The following is a 25367-nucleotide window of genomic DNA, read 5'->3' as shown; positions in this document are numbered from 1 at the left end:
CGCATGTGGCTCGAGAGCCGCAGTTTGCCCACCACGGGGCTAGAGGATTTATCCAGTGACGTTAAAGGGGTATTAAAGTCTCCTACTATGATTGTGTTGCTGTCAATCTCTCCCCTAATATCTTCCAGAAGTTTTTTTTAATGTATTTGGGTGCTCCTGCATTGGGTGCATAAATGTTTACCAGACTTATGTCCTCTTGTTGTATTGATCCTTTTAGAATTATGAAGTAGCCTTTCTTGTCTCTTGTTATGGTCTTCACTTTGAGGTCTATTTTGTCAGATATAAGTATTGCTACCCCAGCTTTTTTTTTCATTTACGTTTGCCTGATATTTTTTCATCCCTTCACTTTCAGTCTGTGTGGGTCCCTTGTTCTGAGGTGGGTCTCCTGTAGACAGCATATATATGGGTCATGTTTTCTTATCCATTCAGTCACTCGATGTCTTTTGATTGGAGCATTTAATCCATTTATGTTTAATGTTATTATTGATACGTACTTGTTTGTAGACGTTTCTGTAGCTTATGCCTGTGTTCCTTCCTTTCTATTTCTTCTTTTTACAGCATTCCCTTTAGCATTTCTTGCATCCCTGGCTTGATAGTGATAAATTCCCTTAGCCTTTTTTTGTCTGCGAAGCTCCTGATTTCCCCTTTAATTTTGATTGATAGTCTTGCTGGATAGAGTATTCTTGGACTCAGTCCTTTGCTTTGCATCACTCTGTATACTTCCTTCCATTCCCTTCTAGCTTGATGTGTTTCTGTTGAGAAATCATTTGATAATTCTCTGTCTCTCTCTTGCAGCCTTTAAGATTCTCTCTTTGTTGTTAACATTTGCCATTGTAATTATGACGTGTCTTGGTGTGGGTCTTTTAGGATTCATCTTGCTTGGGGCTCTCTGTACTTGTGTAACTTTTTTCTTCCCCATATCAGGGAAGTTTTCTGTCATTATTTCTTCAAATAGATTTTCTAATCCTTGCTGCTCTTCTTGTTTTTCTGGCAGCCCTATTATATTTATGTTACTTCATTTCATGCTGTCCCATAGCTCCCTTAGGCTCTCCTGCTTTTTAATTTTTTTTCCCAGCTGCTGTTCAGATTGGGCTTGTTTTTCTACCGTATCTTATAACTCACTTATTCAGTCCTCTGCTTTTTCTAGTCTACTGTTGAAACCTTCCATGGTGTTTTTGATTGTAGCTATATTACTTTTGACTTCTTCCTGATTTTTGCATAGGTTGTTGATTTTCTCGCCCATCTGGTGTATGAACTGTACGACCATTACTCTGAATTCTTTTTCTGTCATGTTCCTTGCTTCCATTTCACTTATTTCCTTTCTTGGCCGTTCTTTTTCTTTCCTCTGGGGATTATTTTGTTGTCTCCCATTCTAACTTTTACCAGAAGGTCCAATCACCAAGTTGTGGGGGCCTGGGCTGTGTGCAGTGGGAGCTTTGCACCACCCGAGTATCACTGAAGAGCTCCGACACCAAGATATGTGGCTGCCGTGGGTTGGTGAGAGCCACGCTTGCCCAGGATCAGAGTCACCGGCACTCAGTGCAGCCTCGTGAATGCACCTAGAATCAGGAACCCTTGCCTGTGCCATGCTGATAAAGAGACCCCACTGAAAAAAAAAAAAAAGAGACCCCACTGGCGTGTGCCAAAAATCAGAGTCTCCTAGTGCATGCCAGGAGTCAGAGTCTCCCTGTGCCCATGCTGATAATCGAATATCAGAGTCTCTGTTGCTTGGTGCGGCCTTGCAATGAGAATCAGGGTCCCTGTGTGCACATGTGCCGAGAGTTGGAGTCACTGGCTCTTAGTGTGTGTGCACTGGGCATCAGGGATCCCAGGCACACGTGATAAGAAACAGAGTCAAGTCACTGGTGCTCAGTGCTGCCTATCTCACGCAGAGAATCAGGGTCCCTGGTCTGCTTGGGGGACCGGGTTGCACAGCTGCCCTGTGTCAGCAGGAGGTCACTCCTGCACTGAGAAAAAACAGACTTCTGTGTGTGCTTGCCCAGAATCAAAGTCAGGTGGCACTGCCGCCCTGTGTGGGTATGGGGTCTGGTTGCAAGAGTGAGCTCTGCGGTAAGCAGATTCCCAGTGTCTGTGCGCCCAGGCTCAAATTTGGGCAGTGGAGCCACAGCCACCCTGTGTGGGCGTGGGGTCTGGTCTCTGCAGGAAACAGATTCCCAGTGTCCATGTGCCCAGGCTCAAATTCGGGCAGTGGAGCTGGAGCCGCCCTGTGTGGGCATGAGGCCTGCTTGCACCGGGGGGGAGAGGGGGGGAGGGGGACCAGCAGTTCCTATGGCACTGCAGCGAGTCTGTGGGGAGGGGGAGGGGCTCTGTGACTCACAGGAATCTGAGGCTGGGTTGTCTAGATTCTTGGTGTCTGTGGATCTGCAGTTGTGGTTGCAGGTCTTTGTCCCCAGTGGCTGTAGGGTCCTGGTTTGAGAACAGATTGGGTGGTGGTAAGGCTAAGATCCTAGTCTCAAGCAGTTCTGTTTTTCAAGATGTCATGGTCTCTGTGCCCACACTGGACGCCCCTGAGTGTCTGCAGTGGCAGTGGGGTTTTGCCGTCTAAGACTGCCCATTTTGGCAGCCCCTTGGAAGATCTGCAGGATCTAACTGTCTCTAGTTCACACACACACACACACACACACACACCCGACACACATGTCCACACACTCCTCTATCACTCCCTCACTCTCTCACACACTCTCCCTCCCTACCTTCTTGCCAGTCACCATTATGGTTTCTCAGATAAGTTTCTTATCTCTGCTTCATTTATCTCTTCTTCTGGAGAATTCTCTAGTTCTTTCAGTTGGGGGTTGTTTCTTTGTTTCCTCATTTTGGTTGTCTGTTTGGGTTTGTGACTATGTTTTAGGTAGATCCTCTATATCTCTCAATCTCTAGTGTAGGACAGTGTTAAAGGCTGTTTCTGACTAATTGGATCAGGCAAAGACTCAAAGCCTCCAGAGACCCCTCTGTCTACAGACTAATAGATTCCAACTTGAATTTCCCCCAGGCAATCATCCTCAGGTGTGGTGAGAGTTTTTTCAACAGGGTGGGGCAGTTGCTTCTGCTGGGAGGCTAATTGTTACTTTTAATCTCTTAAGTGGCCCCAGGGCAAGGTGTTTTCCAATAGGGTGTGTCCACTGTCTTCCCTCCAGGCAAAGCAGATGTTGGAAAGATGTTCTCCACTGTGTGAGTGAATGACTCAGCCCAGGAAACTTGGGTTGTCTGCCTTCTGAGCTCCACCCCCCAAGTCCCCACTCTTGGGTTCTGCTCTCACAGCTCTAGTCCATTTCACCCTCCCTCTGCCAGAGCCCAGGGTGGGTGGCTCCACAGGGAATTTTTGTGTGTTGGCCCTTTAAGAGGGTGCCCGAATTTTCAGCTGCCACTCCCTGACAGACAGCATCCCACTGCTTTTCACAGCTAGATGTTATGTGGGTACCCTCCTCAGTTTGGTGCTCTCTGCTGGGGAGCCCAGCTTGGGGATTAGATCTCAGAGTTCTCAGTGCCAATCCTCCCTGAGATATCTCTCTGGGACTTCAGTTGCTATCTGTGGGTGTCCGGCCAGTCCTTTCGCGCCTCCGCCCCTCCTACCAGTCTCTATGCGGTCTCCACCTTCGGTCCTTGGGTATCAGGGTTCTCTCCTGTGAGTTTTCCATTGATTATTCAGGAAGCCTTTCCATATTACAGTTGTAATTCCATCTTGTTCCTCGGAGCATGTCCTTGCAGCATCCTCCTACTCTGCTGCCATTTTTCAGTCTGTTGGTTCTTGATTTCATGCAGGAAAGATTTTACAACATGAATCCAGGTGATTTTTTAAAAAATATGTTTTTATTGATTTCAGAGAGGAAGGGAGAAGGAGAGAGAGAGAAATATCAATGATGTGAGAGAATCATCTACTGGCTGCCTCCTGCATGCCCCCTAATGGGGATAGAACCCCAAACTTAGGCATGTACCCTGACCAGGAATCGAACCATGACCTCCTCATTCATGGATTGACACTCAACCATTGAGCCACATCGGCCGGGCAAGTCCAGGTGATTTTTAGAGAATGTTTATTAAAACTGGGGACAGTGAAACAAGGAAGGGCTCAGGACAGAAGAAGCAACAGGAGAGAGACTAGGTGGGGAAACAAGCCTAGACTGGGCTGCTTAGGCTCACTAAGAAGTCAGAGAAAAGGGGGCCTTAGAGACCGGTTCAGTGGGTTAGCCCTAGGGTGAGCTGCCACTGCCCATTGCTTCCTGGTTGCAAGTCCCTTAGAGTTTAGGAGATACATGCCTGTGGGGGAAGAAGAGGGGGAAGGGAAAGAGGCCAGCGTGCTCCTTGCAGGGAGAGAGCATGTTGGGACTTCTGTTTTGAGGGTTTTTAAAGGCTGGGAGTTTAGGGAAGATCTTAAGAGAAGGATCTCACTAGAATACTCATCAGTTTTATGCTGATGTGCCAACATGAGATTTATTCCCTTCGTCTGTTCTTGGTTGTGGTTGATAAATGACATTAATTGGATTTCTGCTATAAGCTATTTACCCTCTGGGTGGGAAGAAGTATAAACCATTTACTTTTAGTGTCATTGGTTATAGAATACTAGAGGCTCAGTGCATGAAATTCTTGCACTCAGGGGTGGGGTCCCTCAGCCCAGCCTTCACCCTCTCCCAGTCCAGGAGCCCTCGGGGTATGTCCGACTGATGGTTTAGGCCCACTCCCCGCGCTGCTTCGGAGGCAGGAGAGGCTCCCACCACTGCTGCTGCGCTCGCCAGCTGTGAGCCCGGCTCAGGGTTTCTGGCTGAGCGGCGCTCCCCCTGTGGGAGCACACTGACCACCAGGGGGCAGCTCCTGCGTTGAGTGTTTACCCCCTGGTGGTCAGTGCACGTCATAGCGACCAGTCATTCCATCATTCTGTCGATTTGCATATTAGCCTTTTATTATATAGGATAGGATTTTGCAATTTACTAGATGGCTATAAACTGCTTGGCTGGTTAACACATTGTGGGCAGATCATGAGCATCCTCGTGTTTTCATATTACATGGTGTTTTACATAAATGTTAAAGACACACCTTAAAATTAAATACCCATTGCATTTTGAAGTTATTTATTAGATGTTCTTACAAGCTAATATCTTTTTAAAGTATGATACTTTGTAAAACATTTTTTGTACTCGTTCAATAGAAACTTATCTGGCCACTGGTAAAGCTAACAATAAAACTACTGGTGTGCAGTGTGTTAACTATCTGTCTCAGTTTCCCTGTTTCGCTTGTCCTGGCTTACTAGCATGTCTCAGTGCTACCTCCAGGTAAATTGTGGTAGAATTGGGTTGAATTATAGGACACCTAGCTGGTGCCGCAGAATTGCTTGGTGGTATGTTAAACACACACACACACACACACACACAAACACACACACACACACACACAGAAATTAGTGTCAGAATTGTTTGTGAGAGCTCCCTTCCTGGGGGATCATAGACTGTAGTCTTCTCACTGTGTCCTTACAGAGTGGAAAAGGGGGCATCTGTAATACTTTTAACAATAAAGATTTAAAAATAAAAGAAAACCCAAACATTCTGTTTTCTGATTATACCTTGATCTAGAATAGCTGAGCAGTGGTTCTTAATGATGGCAGCACAACCTTTTAGGGAGCAATTTGGAAATTTGTGCAGGTATTTTTGCTTTTCCAAGGAGGGGAGACACTACTGGCATTTATTGGGGAGCAGCCAGGGAAGCTAGAAGTTGAGAGAGAGAGAGAGAGAGAGAGAGAGAGAGAGAGAGAGAGAGAGAGCGCGAGCGCTCTCTGAAGTCACTTTTATAAGTGCACTTTTATAAGGGTACTAAATCACATTTATGAAGGTTCTACTCTCAAGACCTTTCAACTCCCAAATGTCCCACCTCCTGTCACCATCACATTAGGGATTAGGTTCCAACATGAAATTGGGGTAGGTGAATGGGGACCACAAGCATTCCATCTATAGCATTGGAAGTGTTGGTAGAATACAGTGCTATGAGGCAGTCTAGTTTTCGTGCTAATCTGACACCAAAACTACTCTGTCAGAGTTGGGAACCCTTGCGACTAGACAATTCTCTCCATGGCCTTTTCCTCATTTTGTTCAGACTTAACTCCAAATGTGTGTCCTTCCCCTTTCCCTACTCTGTTTCTGTGTTCTGACTCACTTTATTATTGGTCACAAAAACCTTTCCATGGTACCCCACAGAATGATAATAGTGATGGTAGCAGGTATTTTATCAGTGCTCGCCATGTCCCAGACACTATTCTGAGTGCCTTGCATGTATCAATGTATATAATCCTCATATAACAGTGCTATGATAGAGATCCTATAATGATCCATATTTTATGAATGAAATAACCAAGACACAAAGAGGTTAAACTTCTACTTTTTTACTTTTAAACTTTTCCAGTCATACCACTTGTAAGAGGTGGAGCCAGACTCCATTTTTAAGTAGTTTGGCTCAGTGTGGCTCCAAGAGGCTATGCTCCTAGGCACTTTGCTATTTTGTCTTGCATTTTTTTGCACATCCTTAAGATTCTTCACCTACCACTTGGTTCCATCTTAACTCTACGTTAATCCTGGCTTTCCCCAAATATGCTGCTTCTTTTACATCTCATTTGAGCAGAGACTGCCAGTCTTCTCTTTCATTGCAATTTACCCATTGTTATTTTTTAATTTGACAATCTAAGGGAAAAAGAGGTCAGTGCATGTTTTGCATAGTCAGGTATTGCATGTTTTAAAAGGTCTTGAGACACATCAGTTGAAAATTGCTGCTTTGGAAGGAGGGGTTTGAAAGTAGTATTAGAAGGAGAGGTCTGAAGGGCATTTCAAAGACATATGAACCTAGGTGCACAAAAACAACAGACAGGGCTTGCTTAAGGCCAAGATAAGTCTTTTAGTAAATAAGTTAAATGCCTGGGCTGTGACTGCCCACCATCACCTTCCCATTTAGGAATTATGATCAGATCACCTTTGCAAAGAACCTCTTTTATTCATTCACAGATATAAAATCAGGAGCTCAGAGGAGATATCTGGGTTGCAGATATCCATTTGGGAGTCACCAGCACGTAGATGGGCTTAAAAACCATTTAGAAGTTGAGTAGAGAAGGAGCCAGCAAAACAAAGGGAAGTGTCATCGCTTGTCATATCATGACTGAAGTTACCAGGAGTCCTGAGAGGGGCAGCCTAGGGACTCTAAGAAACTTAGGGCCTCCCTCTTTGGTTACCCCCTCACTCTCCTTGCCAGCCTCAGTGTTGTTTACTTTCTTCCTTTGACTGGATATGCAATATACACTGGCACCTTAAAAGACATTTGTGTTTACAGATCCTTCATTTACATTTTAATATTAAATGTTTTGTCCCTAATATTGGACTCTCTCTGAAATGTACTATATATGATAGAGATTGTAACACCCCTTAATAGAGCTTAGAATGGGGTAGAGCACCTAGCACATAGAAAGGGATTCATGGACAGTAGGGTATCTAGAGAGGTGGAAGAGGTTTTGTTGGGGGAAAATAGGTAGTTTCTTAGGCATCTTCCCATTTCACAGTGTGGTTAGTGCCACTGTAAGCCACTGAAATAGTCATTTATCATGCTTCACAAGCATATACTGATTGTCATGTACGTGGTAGGCACTGTGTTAAATGCTGAGATTTCTAAGGAATAGGGTGAGACAGTGTTATAATACACAGGTCTCCAGCAAGGACTAAGCAGTTCAGAGTGCTGGTAGAACCCTCATTTTTCTGAAACTAGACCCTAATTTTCCATATCATAGCTGTGTATTTTTATTTGTTCAGGGTCTAACTATAAATATACTTACTGTTGACATGCCCTACTCTTGACCTTATTTATTTCTGAAGACTGCTCCTTGGGACCCATTTGCCTCTTTTGTCTTAAGTGGTCTGGCTCTGTGGAAGGCTTCTCTCTCCCTTCAACTCTACTGCCTACTGAAGGTATTCAAAATAATTGAATACTCCATCATCCTGTTACAGCAATATCCCTTCTCCCCACCTTTCCTGCAGTCTCTTTGAATTGTGACTTTGGTAGATTTTTCCCCCCACTTCATTCCCACCTCTTTAAGTGGTTGTTTAACAACTTTCTTTGTGTATATTTTGTCTTTATGGAAATAGCTGCTTGTATTTATTTGTTCAGTCATCGACCACATGTCAGGCACTATTGTCAACACAGCATATAGCTCTGGTCAAAGGCAGATAAGAATCCCTGACCTCTTAGAGCTTATGTTCTATTGTGTCCCTTCCATTCCACCCATATGCCACTTATCTTTTTAGCAGTGATGATCATTATTCATGATGCTGTGAATAACAATTTTAATGGTGTTCATAGACTACCTTTCTTCTTTTTTCTTTTTCTTTTTTTAAAATCTTTTATTGATTTCAGAGAGGAAGGAAGAGGGAGACAGAGATAGAAACATCAATGACAAGAGAGAATCATTGATTGGTTGCCGCCTGCATGCTCCACACTGGGGAATGAGCCCGCAACCTGGGCATGTGCCTTGACTAGGAATCCAACTGTGACCTCCTGGTTCATAGGATGACGCTCATTCACTGAGCTATGCCAGCCAGGCCTTTTTTCTTTTGAAATGTCTTGCCAGTGGCACAACTTTGGTTAGATGTGCTAGAGGTGCAGTTATCTTATTATGAGGGAACACAGGCATATTTTATGAATGGTCTTTGATATAACCTATCCTATATAACAAAAGCCTAAGATGCAAATTGTCCCCTCGACTGGGAGTTTGACCATTCGCTATGACATGTGCTGACTACCAGGGGGCGGTGTGGAACATGGCGGGCGTCAGCGACACAGCGCTGGCAGCAGGTGGCAGTGGAGACGCTGCCGGCCCTGATGGGCCCTGATGAGAGTGGGACAGCAGCGGATGGTGGAGCAGGTGAGTGGGTGGCGCCAGGCCAAGGTGGGTGCAAGCGCGGCCTGATCACCCCGCAGGTGGCGACCAGCGTCCATTACAGAGAAAGAGCAAATAGCAATATTAAAATATTTCTTCTAAGTATTTTCCTTTCAATGTGCATGAATTTGTGCACCGGGCCACTAGTAGGAGAATAAATAGTTATAAGGAAATTAAATACTTAAAATGATCTTACCTATGAATAACTTGTGATTTCTTCCTGACCCATCCACAAAGCATACTACAACTTTAAAAAGAATTGAAAGTAGATGTTGCTGTATTAAAAATTGTCATTTAATAACATGTTGATAGTTGCCAGGTGGGAGGATGTTGGAGCAGATGGGTGGAAAAGATAAAGGGATTAAGAAGTTCAAATTGGTTGCTATGAAATAGTCATGGGGATGCAAAATATAGTCAATAATATTTTAATAACAATGTATGGTGCCAGGTGGGTATTAGAAATATTGGGGTGATCACTTCTTCAGTTATATAGATGTTTAATCACTGGGTTGAATACCTGAAACTAATATAATATTGTACAACTGTAAAAATAAGTTATTTAAAAAATTTTAAAAGTTGTCTGCCCTGGCCAGGTAGCTCTGTGTTTAGAATGTTCCAATACTCCAAGGTAGTGGGTTCAATCTTCAGTCAGGGCACATACAAGGATCAACGAATGAATGCATAATTAAGTGGAACAACAAATCTTTCTCTCTCCCTCAAAAAATCAGTAAAATATTGACATTTAAAACTTTTAAAAAGCATTTGGTAGAATAGCAGTTAATCCCAAACCCTAAAATTTTGAATTTATTTGAAAAAAAGTATTCAGGAGTGCAAGTTTATGTGCTTACATGGAAATATAACCTTTAAATAACCTTGTAAATTATTTTCATATGAGTAAATTCTTTGTGGTTATCAAGCAATACTTTCCAAGTTTCCTTGATATGATTTTTATTATTAAAATCTTTGCTTTCTTCCCACTGGAAATTTGCTGAGCAGCAATGAAACATTCAGTATTAATTCTAATGGTCAGCGGACTTGAAATAGATAGCAGCTTAGATGTTTAGGCATTTTTCATCTTCCTAGGTATTACCTATGAAAATCCTAATTGACAAATAAAAATCTTGCTTTAGGAAATGTATGAAATAGGAGAAAGAGTGGGAATGTCATGGTGTTTGGGGAAAAAAATTTAACCTAAACCATTATCATCTGATGCTGGGCACTAATAAGTACTTTAAATAATTTTTATAGTCTGGAGAAGGATTTAAGGAAAGTATCTATTAAATTATATAGCCTTAGCCTGAAGAAAAATAAATTATGGACATGTGGTGTGATTATTTTTTCTTTGACATAGTTGATATAACAATATTTTCTTTAATAAATTCCTGTTATCTCTATCAAAAATAAGAGTAGAAACAGGCCTGTATTCTGGGCAGGAGGGCAGCAGGGAAGATCTGATTGGGGATTGACAAGACCTGCAGTCTGTGCATTTAGCAGTAATGATGGGGTTAGAGCAGATAGAGAAACAGTAGGCTGTGTGTCAGTGGATAATAGAAGATTCAAGATGTCATAGATCAGAGCCTGCCATGGAAAAAAAAAATTTTAGGAAAAAAAATGAGTGACCAGTGTCTGGTGGCCAGAGGGCTGAAGGCAATAGCAGTAGCTGTTGTGTCCCAATGTGGGAATTAGAACCTGGATTTTGGAACAGACCAGGCTACTGAGGAGCACAGAGATTAGATGGGGCAGTAGTCAGGGTGGGCAGCAGGTGTTGAAGGGATTTGATACCAGCATGGCTATGGGCTAAAGTGAGCACCAGTGCATAGATGCGCACTAAAATGAAGACTGGGCCTGTGGATCAGAGAAGATTTAGGCAGAAGCCATTCTCTGCTCTGAATAGTGGTTTTGGAGAGGAGTTGACCCAAAGTTATAGGATGACTGTGGTCACTGGGCAGCATCAAGGCTTAAATCGTAGCTCTGAAGTCATAATGTTTTTGAATTTTAACATTTGGAACTTTATCAAATAAAGCTTTGTACCCTTCAGAATAATGCCCAGACCAAGATGAAGGACATGGACAAAGTCCAGAATCTAAGAATAAATAACTAATATTTACTCAGCACTCACTGTGTCAGGCATTGTTCTTTGTGCTTTACATGTATTATCCATTTAACCCATTTAGGGAGATGGAGGTTGGCTTGCAGAGATTCTGACTGGAGCAATAAGATAATAGGAAGAACCAAGTGTGGTTTGTGTAGTCCTGGGGTTCTGTATTCTCCAAACACCAGCAGTTCTGGGTACTAAAGTTTATTGTTAGTGTTCCTCATTGCTTTATGGCCCATGACCATTTGCTTTCATTGGCATAATTAACACATGCCACTGTGGTCATGTGCATTCCTATGGCTTATGTTCCTAACATTCCTTAGGGCATCTTCCCAGGCTACTCTCACTCTGGTTGGTAACTTTCCTGACTTTGCTTAGCCTTTATTTATTTTCAACATACATTTGGTCACTTGATTATATGCCTTCTTCCTTTTTTTATACTTGTTTTTTAATTGTTTAATATGTGTAAATTTTGCCTCTTCACCAGCCTTCTTGAAGTCTGTGTTGCTTTTGTATCTTCTATAGAGCCATCATAATTTTAAATAATACAATAAATTAATGTAATGTGTTCTCTACTATACTTTCTACCTTGATTTTAATCAAGTTGTAACCAACTATTAAGAAAGAAGTTATTTTTATATATTTAACTATGTATGAAATGTGACTTAAAATTTTTATTTTTACAGGACAAACTCAGAAAATGAACCTTTTCCAGGCAATAACAAGTGCTTTGGATAACTCATTGGCCAAAGATCCTACTGCAGGTAAACTTCCTTTGTGCTTGCTTGTGGTTGCTGCATTACTTCAGAATTGAAGATTTACTGGAAATATTTGTCTGGAGGTCAGTGGTTAACTTTACACTAGTATGTACCTAAAATTTATAAAACACCTGACCAAATGGTTAAGGTTCAATAGTCTAATCATGATGTTAACACATTTTAATCCACTCATTATGAATTAGTTCTCATTTATCTCTAACATTATCCAATTAACTTTCTCTCTTGGTATGTATGGTCCTGATACTATATTAACACCTTCTGGATTAATACCTACTGTGTACTCCTGTTTCTCTAGCACAGTGGTCGGTAAACCGCGGCTCACGAGCCACATGCGGCTCTTTGGCCCCTTGAGTGTTCTAACTCCACTTATTCAAAATAGACTCGCCCAGGCCGAAAACCGACTTCTGCGCATGGGCCACGACGTTTCAATCGCACTGTACGTGCGCGCCTGCACGTGGTATTTTGTGGAAGAGCCACACTCAAGGGGCCAAAGAGCCGCATGTGGCTTGCGAGCCGCGGTTTGCCGACCACTGCTATAGCATATAGAAAAAGTGGAAAGTACCACTTTGTTAAGCCGTCCTTCCTATATAATAAAAGCCTAATATGCTAAGTGTCCGGTCGTCCGTTCAATCAATCAAAGCGTAATCTTACATAATAAAAAGGTAATATTTAAATTACCATCACTCCGCTATGCCCATGATTGGGCCAGCGGGAGACACAGGGGGCAGGACTTGGGGTGGCTGGGGTGGTGATTGGGCCGGCAGGACGCTGAGCTCGTGTTGCCAGCGGTGACGCGAGCTCAGCGTCTGCGCCATGGCTGTGCTGCGGCATAGACAGGCCTCTGGGGCAGCGAGCTGAGCCGGCGTTTTGGAGGTTTGGAGGCGGCGGGCGGTGGGCGGGCGGCGCGGCTCCCCGGGGAGGAGTCTGGCGGCAGTTGGGCTGCAGGAGCACGTGGCGGCGGCCCCAGCCTTCCTGGGCGGGAGGCAAAGGCAAGACCCTGGCCTGGGCTCCAGCAGCAGGAGGACCACGCCCCCCGCCCTGCCTCGCCCTAGGGGCCCAGGGACTTCGGAGCTGCTGACCAGCGGACAGACAGCTTACACGTGCATGATTAAATCATGCACTGGGCTTCTAGTATGCTAATGATATGCTAAGGCTGCTCAACTGCTTGCTATGACCAGGGGGCAGATGCTCTGACTGGTAGGTTAGCTTGCTGCCGGGTTGTGGCCAATTGGAAATGAGCGAGACGGACCGGACATGCCCTGGAGCCTTCCCGCAGTCCCTCCCTGGCTGGCCAACCTCCCGTGTCCCTCCCTGGCCCCGATCGTGCACTGGTGGGGTCCCTCAGCCTGGCCTGTGCCCTCTCACAGTCCGGGACCCCTCAGAGGATGTCGGAGAGCCAGTTTCGGCCTGATCCCACAGGTCAGGCTGTGGGACCCCACCTGGTGCATGGATTCGTGCACTGGGTCTCTAGTCTATTCATAAAATCAAGATTTGATTTTGTGCTTTCCTTTAGGTTACATTTTCATTCAAGTTTTTTTTTTTTAAATACACTGAGTGGCCAGATTATTATGATCTCTGAATGCATAATAATCTGGCCACTCAATGTATATCCTAAATAATAAAAGGCTAATATGCAAATTGTCCCCTCGACCAGGAGTTCGACCAGCAGGCAGGCTTGCCAACCACCCATGTCCCCTCCCCCTGGCCAGGCTGGCCGGACCCCACCCATGCACGAATCATGCACCAGGCCTCTAATATATATATAATGTATATGTGTGTGTGTGTGTGTACACACACACACACTGAGCCATAGGAATGCATGTACATAGTCAGCCCTATAGTCCTCAGTCTTGCAGTATTTGGACATGACTTCTGGTGGGAAATTATTTCAGTTGAGGTTTGCTGTTCCCTTGTGGCGAGGAAGATCAGAATTAAAGGTTTTGTTTGTTACCTTGGTTTGAAGCGGAGGAAAATGGGATAGTGAAGAATAAGAAACTTTGGAGATAGTGAAGGACAGTTTATTGAGAGCTCAGAATTAGAGTTTAATTGGGATAGAAATCCTGCTAATAGCACCTGACGCCTGAAATCTGAGCACTCTGCTTTTAGGTTTTCCAGTTTAAGTTTTTGGAGACTGCCTATTAAAACATTCCTGGTTGGAAAGTGCAGAACACCACAGCCCCTTGTCCAGGCTGGCCCCACCCCCCAGGGAGCAGTTAGGGGCGATTAGGCAGGCAGGCGAGTGGTTAGGGGTGATCAGGCAGGCAGGCGAGTGGTTAGGGACGATCACGCAGGCAGGTAGAGCGGTTAGGGGCGATCAGGCAGGCAGGCGAGTGGTTAGGGGTGATCAGGCAGGTAGGCGAGTGGTTAGGGGCGATCAGGCAGGCAGGCAAGCAGTTAGGAGCCAGCAGTCCCAGATTGCGAGAGGGATGTCCGACTGCCGGTTTAGGCCCGATCTGCAGGGATCCCTGCGGGATGGGGCCTAAATCAGCAGTCAGACATCCACCGAAAGGTTGTGGATTGTGAGAGGCTGCAGGGTGGGCTGAGGGACCAACCCCCCGCCCCCATGTATGAATTTTGTACACCGGGCCTCTAGTAACATGTATAAAAAACCACTGGCCAGGGATTCAGGAGCCTGCAGTGTGAGTCATGGTTCTGCCTCTTGCTTTCTGACTTAGCAAGTTACTTTACTACTTATATGGCCTCAATTTCTTCATGGTAAAACAAGATGAGATTTTAGATCAGTGGTTCTTTCTTAACTGGAGTGATTTTGATCCCCCTTCCTCCTTTTACATGTAACATTGCCTAGAGAGATTTTGGCTATTACAACTGTGTGTCCGGGGCAACTGTCATCCACTGGGTAGAGCTCAGAAATATGATCTGCTGCTGTATATCTACAATGCATAGAGCAGGCTGCTACAACAAAAGAATTATCCAGTCCAAAATGTCCATAATGTCACAATTGAGAAACTTTGACTTGGATCTATGATCCAGTTCTGTTTTCTGTTTTGTTTTTTAAATTTATTGTTTTGTTTTCTGTTTATATTACTTATTTATCATTATTACTATTACTTAGGAATTATTAAATAAAACGTGTTCTTTAAACATTGTTTTTCAGTAATATTTGGTGAAGATGTTGCCTTTGGTGGAGTGTTTAGATGTACCGTTGGCTTGCGAGACAAGTATGGTAAGTTAATATCTTTATATATGAACAGTATTCCTGTAGAACTTTTACTTAAAGATCTTGAGAATATAAAATATACCTGTTATATTATTGTTATACTAGAAGCCCGGTGCATGAAATTCATGCACGGCGGGGGGTTGTCCCTCAGCCCAGCCTGTACCCTCTCCAATCTGGGACATCCCTCTCACAATCCAGGACTGCTGGCTCCCAACTGCTTGCCTGCCTGCCTTCCTGATTGCCCCTAACCGCTTCTGCCTGCCAGCCTGATCACCCCCTAACCACTCCGCTGCCAGCCTGGTTGATGCTTAACTGCTCCCCTGCCAGCCTGTTTGTCCCCAACTTCCCTCCTCTGCCAGCCTGGTCACCCCTAACTGCCCTCTCCTGCAGGGTTGATCACCTCCAACTGCCCTCCCTTGCAAGCCTGGTCCCTCTCAACTGCCCTCCCTTGCAGGTCTGGTCCCTCACAACTGCCCTCCCTTGCAGGCTGGGTGCCTCCCAACTGCCCTCTCCTGCTGGCCATCTTGTGGTGGCCATCTTGTGTCCACATGGGGGCAGGATCTTTGACCACATGGGTGCAGCTATATTGTGTGTTGCAGTGATGATCAATCTGTATATTATTCTTTTATTAGATAGGATAGAGGCCTGGTGCACGGTTGGGGGCCAGCTGGTTTGCCCTGAAGGGTGTCACAGATAAGGGTGGGGGTTCCCTTGGGGTGTGGGGCGGCCTGAGCGAGGGGCCTGTGGTGGTTTGCAGGCCGGCCACACCCCCTGGCAACCCAAGGGGAGGCCCTGGTATCTGGAATTTATTTTCCTTCTACAATTGAAACTTTGTAGCCTGGAGCGGAGCCAAGCCTGGGGCTCCGGCAGCCATTTCTGTGGCAGTTAATTCACCTTCTACAATTGAAACTTTGTAGCCTTAAGCGGGTGAGCCCGGCCAGGGTGTGCGGAAAGGTTTGCTTCCCCTGTTGCCACCGGCAAAACCCTGGCCTGCTTTCTCAAGCTCCATTCTGCCGCCATTTGTTTGAATTTGTTTACCTTCTATAATTGAAACTTTGTAGCTTGAGTGGAGGCTTAGGCCTGCAACGGCTATGGAAAGCTTGGCTTACTCTGTTACCTGGGAAACCTTGCTCTCTGTGGCTGTAGCCATCTTGGATTGGGGTTAATTTGCATACTTGCCCTGATTGGCTGGTGGGTGTGGCTTGGCTGGTGGGCATGGCTTATATAGCGGAGTGATGGTTAATTTGCATATTACCATTTTATTAGAGAGGATTCTTATTGTATGAATGGGTCTCTTTTTCATTGCCATAGCCACCCATAGAATCCTTTGGCCTAGATTTCTCCAAATGTAGCATCCCTTTGATCTGGTTCATGTTACACATATTATAGATTTCAAAATAATCTTCATTAAATGTATTGCTTATCACCTCATTCATATGTCCAGGAATCTTTGATATTGTTGCTGCCTGACTTAGCCAATTTCAATTCCATTGCCTCTAGTTTAAGATTCTGCCCTATTGGTTTCTGTTAATACAGTTCATCTTTTATTACCTGCACTAGAGGCCCGGTGCAAGAAATGTGTGCACGGGGCAGGGGTGTGTGTGTGTGTCCCTCAGCCCAGCCTGCACCCTCTCCAATATGGGACCCCTCAAGGGATATCCGACTGCCCGTTTAGGCCCGATCCTGGTGGGATCGGGCCTAAACGGGCAGTCAGACATCCCTCTCACAATACAGGACTGCTGGCTCCCAACCACTCTCTTGCCTGCCTGCCTGATTGCCCCTAACCGCTTCTGCCTGCCAGCCTGATCACCCACTAACCACTCCCCTGCCAGCCTGATCGATGCCTAACTGCTGCCCTGTTGGCCCAATTGCCCCTAAGTACCCTTCCCTGCTGTCCCGGCCACCCCTAACTGCCCTCTCTTGCCAGCTTGGTCGCCCCTAACTGCCCTCCCCTGCAGGCCTGGTCGCCCCTAACAGTCCTCTCCTGCAGGCCTGGTCAACCCCAACTGCCCTCCCCTGCTGGCCTGGTCCCCCCCAACTTCCCTCCCCTGCAGGCCTGGTCCCCCCCTCCCCAACTGTCCTCCCCTGCAGGCCTCGTCACCCCTAACTTCCCTCCCTTGCCAGCCTGGTTGCCCCCACTGCCCTCCCCTGCAGGCCTGGTCCCCCCCAACTGTCCTCCCCTGCAGGCCTGGTCACCCCCAACTGCCCTCCCTTGCAGACCTGGTCCCTCCCAACTGCCCTCTTGTGCTGGCCTGATTGCTCACAACTGCCCTCCCATGCGGGCCATCTTGTGGTGGCCATCTTGTATCTACATGGGGGCGGCCATCTTTGACCATATGGGGCGGCCATATTGTGTATTGGAGTGATGGTCAATTTGCATATTACCTCTTTATTATATAGAATTAGTCAGGGTTCTTCAGAAAATAGAAGTATTAGGATATAGCTATATTTCTGTGTGTATATGTATATGTATATATGTATCTATATATGTATTTGTGTCTCTATCTTTCTCTCTATATAGATAGATATATATCTATCTATGAGAAACCGCAGTCTTTTCTGTGGGAAACCGCAGTCTTTTCTCCTAAGGCCTTCATGTGACTGGATGAGGTCCAGCCACATTATGAAGGGCAATCCTCTTTACTTAAAGTCTGACTTAAATGTTAATCACATCTAAAAAATACCTTCACAGCAATGTATAGACTGACATTTGATCAAACAACTGGGCATCATTGCCTAACCAAGTGGATACATAAAATGAACTATTACATTACCTTTCATCCCAGCTGATGGGTGGCTTTTGTTAGCATGTGATTGATTTCTGCCTCTTTCTTTCATTCGTTTCATTTGACTCAGACTCTCAGAATGCATTGTGGCCCATCCCAGCCTTCCCAATCCTGATTTTTTATGTCGGGAATGTTTCACTCCCACCTATTGTGAGGGATGCCTTGCGGTACTTTTGACCATTTATTTCTTCTCTTGGTTTTATCTAATCTGGCAAAGCAGTTAAGATGGGGTGGGGGAGTTGACATCTATCTTTCTTCTTACCATTGACAATGCCCTGTAAGGCTCCTGTGTGCTAGTAGAGTAAAGGGTGAGGGTCTCTAAGAAATTTTTTCTAATGGTTTCTTCTTATTCCATTCTTCTCTGAATTCAAGAAACCATAGCATATTCCACATCACTTACCAGTTGTTCTTCTCTCTTCTCTTTAATAGCCGGTTGACTTCCTGGATCCTATCCCTCTGCTTTTGCCTAGCTGTCTATTTCCAACAGCTGTTTAGAGTTTGACATAGTTGGGCCAGTCTCAAATATCTCAAACTATTTCAGTTAATTCCAGCTAATGTAGACACCTATAAACTTTAGATCTTTAAAAAATGTAAAAGCCTTCTTACATTTAATTTAAAAAAGTAATGCATATGCATTGTAGATAATTTGGAAAATACAGAAAAGTATAAAGAAGATGAAAAAAATTGTCTGTACTTCTAGAGACAACCTCGAGAAAACCATTGTACATAGCTTAGTTTGTACACTTCTAGACTGTATTTAAATATATTTGCATGTGTTAAATAATATTTAAAACATCGAATTATGCTTTTTTTTTTTCCTTAGGATCTTCATCTCTGCTTACATTGCCCATCTGTTCTTGTATGCTGTCTGTTTTATCTATTAGAACCTTTAGCATATTAAATTAACCATAGTTGTTTTAAATTCTGGTCTGATAATTCTAATATCCCTATGGTGTCTAGTTCTGATGCTTGCTCTGACTCTTCTAATTGTTTTTTTTTGGCTTTTGTTATGCCTTGTAATTTTTCTTGATATATAGCAAGGCGATGCACTGGGTAAAAGGAACTGTTGTAAGTAGGCCTTTAAGGACGTGGTGAAGAAATGGGGCAGGGAGGGGAAGCATTCTATAGTCCGGCGGTCACCAACCTTTTTGACCTCGCAGACCACTGGTTGGAGACCGCTGCTATAGTCTTATGAGTAGGTCTTACTTTTTTGGTGAGCTTTTGCCTCTGGACTATGAACTTTACAAGTGTTTCTTAATTTTTTCCCCCTCGCAGGTGAGACAGGATGGCTAGAGTGGGTTGGAGTTGGTTATTTTCCTTCCCTCATTATCAGGCCAGTTAGCTCTGATAATCCAGCAGCTTAGGCTCTGGTTAACTAGTTTCACCTGAAGGCAGAGCTTCTTAAGAAGGTAGTGCTTTGGCCCCTGCTGGGTGGCTTGGTTGAAGTGTTGTCCCATACACCAAAAGGTTTCGGGTTCGATCCCTGGTCAGGGCGCATATGGGAGGCAACTGATCGCTGTTTCTCCCTTACACCGATGTTTCTCTCTCTCTCCCTTCTTCTCTCTAAAAATCAATAAATACATATCCTCCTCTGGTGAGGTTTTTTTTTGTTTTAAAAGAAGGGAGTGCTCTAGTGTGTTTCGAAATTGTTCCTTGTTGCTTCCCCTGCTGGAAGCCAGAGGGGATTTTTCTCCAGTATTTACTGTGGGAACTTAGTCCAGCTCCTGGAGATAAACCTCACAGTGGGGCCTCCCCATTGATGGGGTCTCTTGGAGTTTTTAACTCTCAGACTTGTCTACACTGAGCCTCCAGCAATTTGGCAGTTACAGTTCAGATTTTCCTACTCGGGCACTGGTTCCTGTGGTGGTTTCAGCTCCTGGGTCTCTGCTCCTGTAAGTTGAGATTTCCTGTATTCAAGTGTCTATCACTCTCATCTTGGGGGCAGTGGTCTGCTCTGTGTCCTCCCCTCTCTTATGGGTCTAAGAAGATTTTTCAATCTCTTCACCTTCTTGTTAGGACAAAGTGTCAACTTCTGAGCTTCTTACATGTGGAACTGAGAACCAGAAGTTGAAATATACTTTTGTAACTTCTTGTGACCCTGTGAATGAGTGAGGTCCACAATGTCCAGTCCTCAACAGCCCTGCTCAGCTCTTGTAGATTCATGCCCATGGCTTCATATTTGGTCTTTCTCTTTTCTGCTGCCTCTTATTTTTCTCAGCATTATTGTCTTGTCTATATCTGGTGTAGTTATATTGCTGAGCAATTTCTAGCCTTCACTGTTCCATCTTCCCTGAGCCCATGTGTGGTAGCCTGTCATATGCTTGTTCAAGCTGGTAAGTCTTCTCGTGGCTCTCTGCCCAGGTTTTCATCCTTGCTGCACCTCCTCTTACTATATCCATTCTGACTGGGGCATTTCATCCATGCCACCTTCAGGTCATGCACTAGCAACTTCCGAATTTCCATCTCTGGTCTAGACCTCTAGCCTGAGCTTCACATCAGATCTGTATATTCAATACTGTATATATAACTGCACATCGTCACCTCAGTGTTCCAGTCACTTCCAATTCAGCATTTCCAAACTCATATTTTCAAATGTAGTTGAATTCATTGTCTCCATCCAGCAAACTCATGCCGCCCAGTACATTTTCTATGTCAATGAATCTACCACCATCTATCTGGTTACCTAAGCCAGAAACCAGGGAGATCCTAGTCTCTTCCTTTTTTTCTCATTCCCTACATCCAGTCAAGTCCTACCTACTTACAGTTTTATCTTCATAGTTTGTCTTAAAAATAGTCTCTTTTTTCCATTCTCACTGCCCTGGAGTCTCACTTTAGATTCTTAATCATTTCTGCTTGGACAGTTTCATTTTTCTTCGTAATTACGCTCCCTCTAATCCATTCCCTATCTTCTTGCCAGTGTGATCATTCTGAAACACACATTTCTTGGTGGGATATATGAAAGACTTTGTGACCTGCCCTCTACGTACCTATCTGACCTCATTCACTTTATTTTTTATTAATATTGACTGCCTGATGTTTTCTTCCCTAAGCCCCTGTTTCTTTTCATCTCTCTTCCTTCCCCCATGCCATTTGAATCCCTCTCTGCCATCTGATTACCTGGTAAATCCTATTTCACATTGAGATGGGTCCTCTGCAAAGCTTCTTGACCCTCAAGAAGACCCAGATGCTACTTAGTCACTGCTCAGATTTTACATCTTGCAAGTTATGTTGTAATTGTCTTTCCACCAAATCTGTGTACCAGAAAACTTCTTAAAGGCAACAGGTATTTAAATTGTTTGTGTATTCCTAGCTCTTAACATAGTGTCGGTGAATATCAAGACAGTGACCTATGGCCTCAGAAAGGGGATTTGCTTATCTCCCTTTAATGATTTTTTGTTGGTTGATTCTCTTTCTTAAAAAATGGGTTAAGAAAAGGGAGAAACTAAGCCCACTGCTTTTAGAGGGCACTGCAGATTTATGTTTATATGACAAGGGGCTGAGCTAATGAACGGCTCTCTTAGCTTTATTGTCAGCAACTGCTGTGAATTTTCATAACAGCTTTAGGACTATGATTCCAGGTTGATCAATAGGAACAATTAAGTCACCACTACTGTCTCTAATGAGAGGAGGTGAGCTTCAGTGTCGAAAGTGAAGAATAAAGAAAATTAAGAAGAGAAATATGTTATTAAAAAAACTTTCTGCATATTAAAAAGTATCACTTGCCTTTTAAAAATACTCATCTGCCCTTTTGAGTGGGAATTTTCAGTTATATGGAAACATGTCTGTTTAGTGTTTTTTCCCCCCAAAGTTAATTAATTAAAAATTATTTTGATATATTGAATGCATTGCATGATATGACATAACGAAGATAGCATAAAATGACAGCAAAAACAATGTTTTATGAGGGATTGATTAGCTCTCTGGGGAAGGCAGAGTGTGGAGTGGGAATCACAGTCAGTCAGTAGGTGGCAGCCTGCACTTTGAAATGAGACTGTCCGTGTTGGCATTTTACCAATAATCTGGAACTGTGGAGAAGCAGTTTAAATTCCATCAAGAGGGAGAATTTGAAGTATTGGGGGTTACTGACATAATACTGTAAAGCTGAATACTACTTAATATAAAAAAGAAGGAATTGTATAAGTAAGGACAATGCTATAAAAGAAGTAGATAGAATTCTGTTATATTCCAGATAACCCAGGTGAGTGTGGGTTTAGTACCACTAAACTGCTTTTCTCCTTCCTTGTCCTTTGATAGAACAAAATAATAGGAGTGCTTTGAAGACTTAAAATTGAGTAGTATAACCTCATCAACACATTGCATACCAAATGGCAATTTTAAACCCAGCAAGGAGATCCCTTGATCAGGAGCAAAAGTTGGAACTTGGAGAATTCTAGGGAAGCATTGAGTAGAAGAGGGCAATTAAAGGTAGTTGATTTTAGGGTGTGTGTGATTTTTATGTTGAATACCACACATTCTTTCATTTATGTTTGAGACAGATTCCACATGCCATATGCAAAATCTGTCCTCGATAGAGCGTGTGTGTAGTTTAGTCAAATAAGACTTTGGTAGGTCAGGTTCAGGGTGGTTTTTATTTAACACATTAGAGGCCCGGTGCACAAAAATTCGTGCACTTGTGGGGGCGGGGTTTGTCCCTCAGCCCGGTCTGTGCCCTCTCACAGTTCAGGAGCCCTGAGGGGATGTCCTACTGATGGCTTAGGCCTGCTCTGCGGAAGGCGACTGGGTGAGTGATTGGTATGGCGCTGCCCCCATCACCCTGCTGCTGCTGCCAGCCTCCCTCTGTGGGAGGCAACCAGGTGGCCGATCAGGGGATAGCACCTACTGGCGTGGCCCTGTCCCCCCTGCCCCCCCCATCACCCCTCTGCTGACCCTGGTCGCTGCCGCCTCCCCCCCATTGCCCGCCCCTCCCTCTGTCTGCTGGCATGCACCTTGGCTGTCCTGGTGCTGCCTGCTCACCCCCGCCCCCCCCTGACTGGTAGTTCCGCCTTTTGGTCGATTTGCATATTATGCTTTTATTATATAAGAATCTATACTGATAGGAACACAACTGGGCTGTGATTCCTAAGGCTGTATTTTGGTCCACTCATTGGAGGATACTTAGGTGAGAAAAGGAACAGCAGAGGACTTACTAAATTAGTCTCCAGGCCTAAACATTGCCTTTTCATGGGATCTGAGGTGTTTCCATTACTGTATTCATTCCTCTACACCAGCTGCGGGCTTTTGTAGCAACTTGGGAAAATGAATATAACCACTTCTTATGTAAACATTATAGAAATTGTATAACCAGATACCTTAATACACTGAATTCAGGAAGGGGAACTAGGACAGGTGTGTGGAGAGGGTAAGGCTTCATCTATAATATGCCAATATTTGGGAGTTGACTCAGCCTTGGTGTCCTCACCAGTAAAATGAAAGGACCAGGTGGTCCTCATGGACACATCTGGGTCATCTTTGTGCTTTTATTTCCTTCTTAAAGTGAAACACATTTGCTTTATGCTTTGATTTTCTTTACATTTAGAGGTTTAGTCATTATAACAGTTGCTATATCGTCTTAGAACCCTAGACAACCTTAGGCATTTATTTTTCTCATAATATGTCCCCTTTCCAGTATAATTTATAAGCAAAATCCTTTGACAACTCTCTTATACTTTTATATGAATTATGAAATAACATCAACAGAAAGTGACCTTTTATTATACACTAGAGGCCTGGTGCACGAAATTCATGCACTCACGGGGTCCCTCAGCCTGGCCTGCGCCCTCTTGCAGTTCAGGAGCCCTCGGGGGCTGTCTGACTGACAGACATCCTTAGTGCTGCTGTGGAGGTGGGAGAGGCTCCCACCACCACCGCTGCACTTGCCAGCCATGATCCTTGCTTCTGGCTGAGTGGTGCTCCCCCTTTGGGAGCTCACTGACCACCAGAGGGCAGCTCCTGCATTAAGCGTCTGCCCCCTGGTGGTCAGTGCACATCATAGCAACTGGTCAATCAGTAGTTAGGCTTTTATATATATAGATTCCTGCTGCAAAGAAATGGTTACTTGGGTGATAATCATACTCATGGGTTTAGTGTCAGGGTTCCATTGAAGAATGGCAATCTGTGAAATGGGTTTGCCCTCTGAAGAGTTGAAACTAATTTTACTGAATAAAAAATCTTATAAATTAATGACAGTTCTTCAGGGAATGAAAGTACATATTTATTTCCCCTATTGAAGTGGATGCATTTATGACTTCAGAGAAGATTGAATGCCAGTTATGGATTGTAAGATGTCTAACTGTTCCATAAACGGAGTGGAAACAGCTATCAATAAGATGATGTAAACTTTTTTTTTCTAATATGCCTATTAAAAATATTTTTAAAGAATTGATGGTAGCTTTAGGTGTTTTTCTACTTCCCCAAAGTCAGACACTTTAAATTGCTTCTAATAGTACAAAATACCTTTATTTTCTAAAAATACACATGTAGTAGAATTAGTTAAAGAACATGTTTAATGTACCCTTCTTTTTATCTCTTCTTTTTTACCCAGTTGAGTTACCCTAGAAAATGGGATAAAAACATTGACATGCACCGCATGAGCTATGTTAGTTTTTCTTGTATATTGCTTTGATGTCCTTTTGTGAATTTTCACTCCAAAAAAAGATTTTAGAATCTACTAAAATTAAATTGGTATAAGTGGTCACTGTATTTCAATTTCTCTAAACATTGTAGCTTAACAAATAATATTTAAGAAAATAAGATATTTAATTTATTTTGTAGAATATCAGAACTGGAGAGAATGGAGGATATATGTAGTCCTGTGGATCTCAGCTGGGTGTGACTTTGCCCTCTTGGGAACATCTGGCCGTGTCTAGAGACATTTTTGGTTGTCATAACTGGGGCTTGCCAGTTGACATCTAGTGAGTGCAGGTCAGGAATACTGACCCATGATGCACAGGGCAGCCCTCGCCCATCAAACAAAGAATTATATGACCCAAAATGCCAACAGTGTCAGGGTTGAGTAACTGATCTAATCCCTCTCCATGGGATGTGGAAACTGAAGTTCTGAGAGGTCAAATGTTACCAGTTTACCCATTGGCAAGTGGGTGAGCCAGATCCCGAGTTCAGGCTTCCTTCTGCACAGTTCTGAGTTTTCTGAACTACATTGTTTTTCCTTCTTATATATAAGTGAACAATTCATTTATATAAAAACATGAGATATGTAAGAAATATATAAAGAATTTTAATAAACAAAGCTCAATGGTTTTGATTATTCATGGAATGAAAAGAAGCTAGTAACCCATGTTAAAGTTGTAAAAAATTCTCTTTTTGTGTGTGTGTTTTTGTTTTTTTTTTTTTAACAAGTTTTTGATTAGTGTATTAAGTTGTTTTGGGGTGGCAGCTGCTGCTTTGACAATATTTTTTTCCTTAGTTGATTAAACAATAAATGTTAGAGCTGTCCACAGGTGATCTCCCTGACATTTTAAGCATCAATGTAATGTCCTCAAGCCAGTTTCTCTCAACCTTATTTGACAATGGCAGGCTTTTAGAATTATTAAATGTGTACAATAGGGGCTTAAGAGATAGGCTAGGACTAGTGGACTGGGAAAAATGGGGCTAT

The 25367-nt window shown here is 43.7% G+C and overlaps 1 protein-coding gene across 2 annotated transcripts in view; it reads left to right on the top strand.

The window, feature by feature from the left end:
* BCKDHB (branched chain keto acid dehydrogenase E1 subunit beta) overlaps window positions 1-25367 on the top strand; it is a 226411-nt gene that overhangs the window by 8516 nt on the left and 192528 nt on the right. For both annotated transcript variants that reach the window (XM_079781058.1, XM_079781057.1), the window contains exons 2-3: window positions 11699-11776; window positions 14907-14975. In XM_079781058.1, the coding sequence (XP_079637184.1) occupies window positions 11699-11776; window positions 14907-14975 (147 nt within the window). The remainder of the gene's footprint in view (window positions 1-11698; window positions 11777-14906; window positions 14976-25367) is intronic.

This window comes from Cnephaeus nilssonii (genome assembly GCF_951640355.1).
Source record: "Cnephaeus nilssonii genome assembly, chromosome: 9".
Taxonomy (NCBI): domain Eukaryota; kingdom Metazoa; phylum Chordata; class Mammalia; order Chiroptera; family Vespertilionidae; genus Cnephaeus; species Cnephaeus nilssonii.
This window is presented reverse-complemented; position numbering and strand designations above follow the sequence as displayed.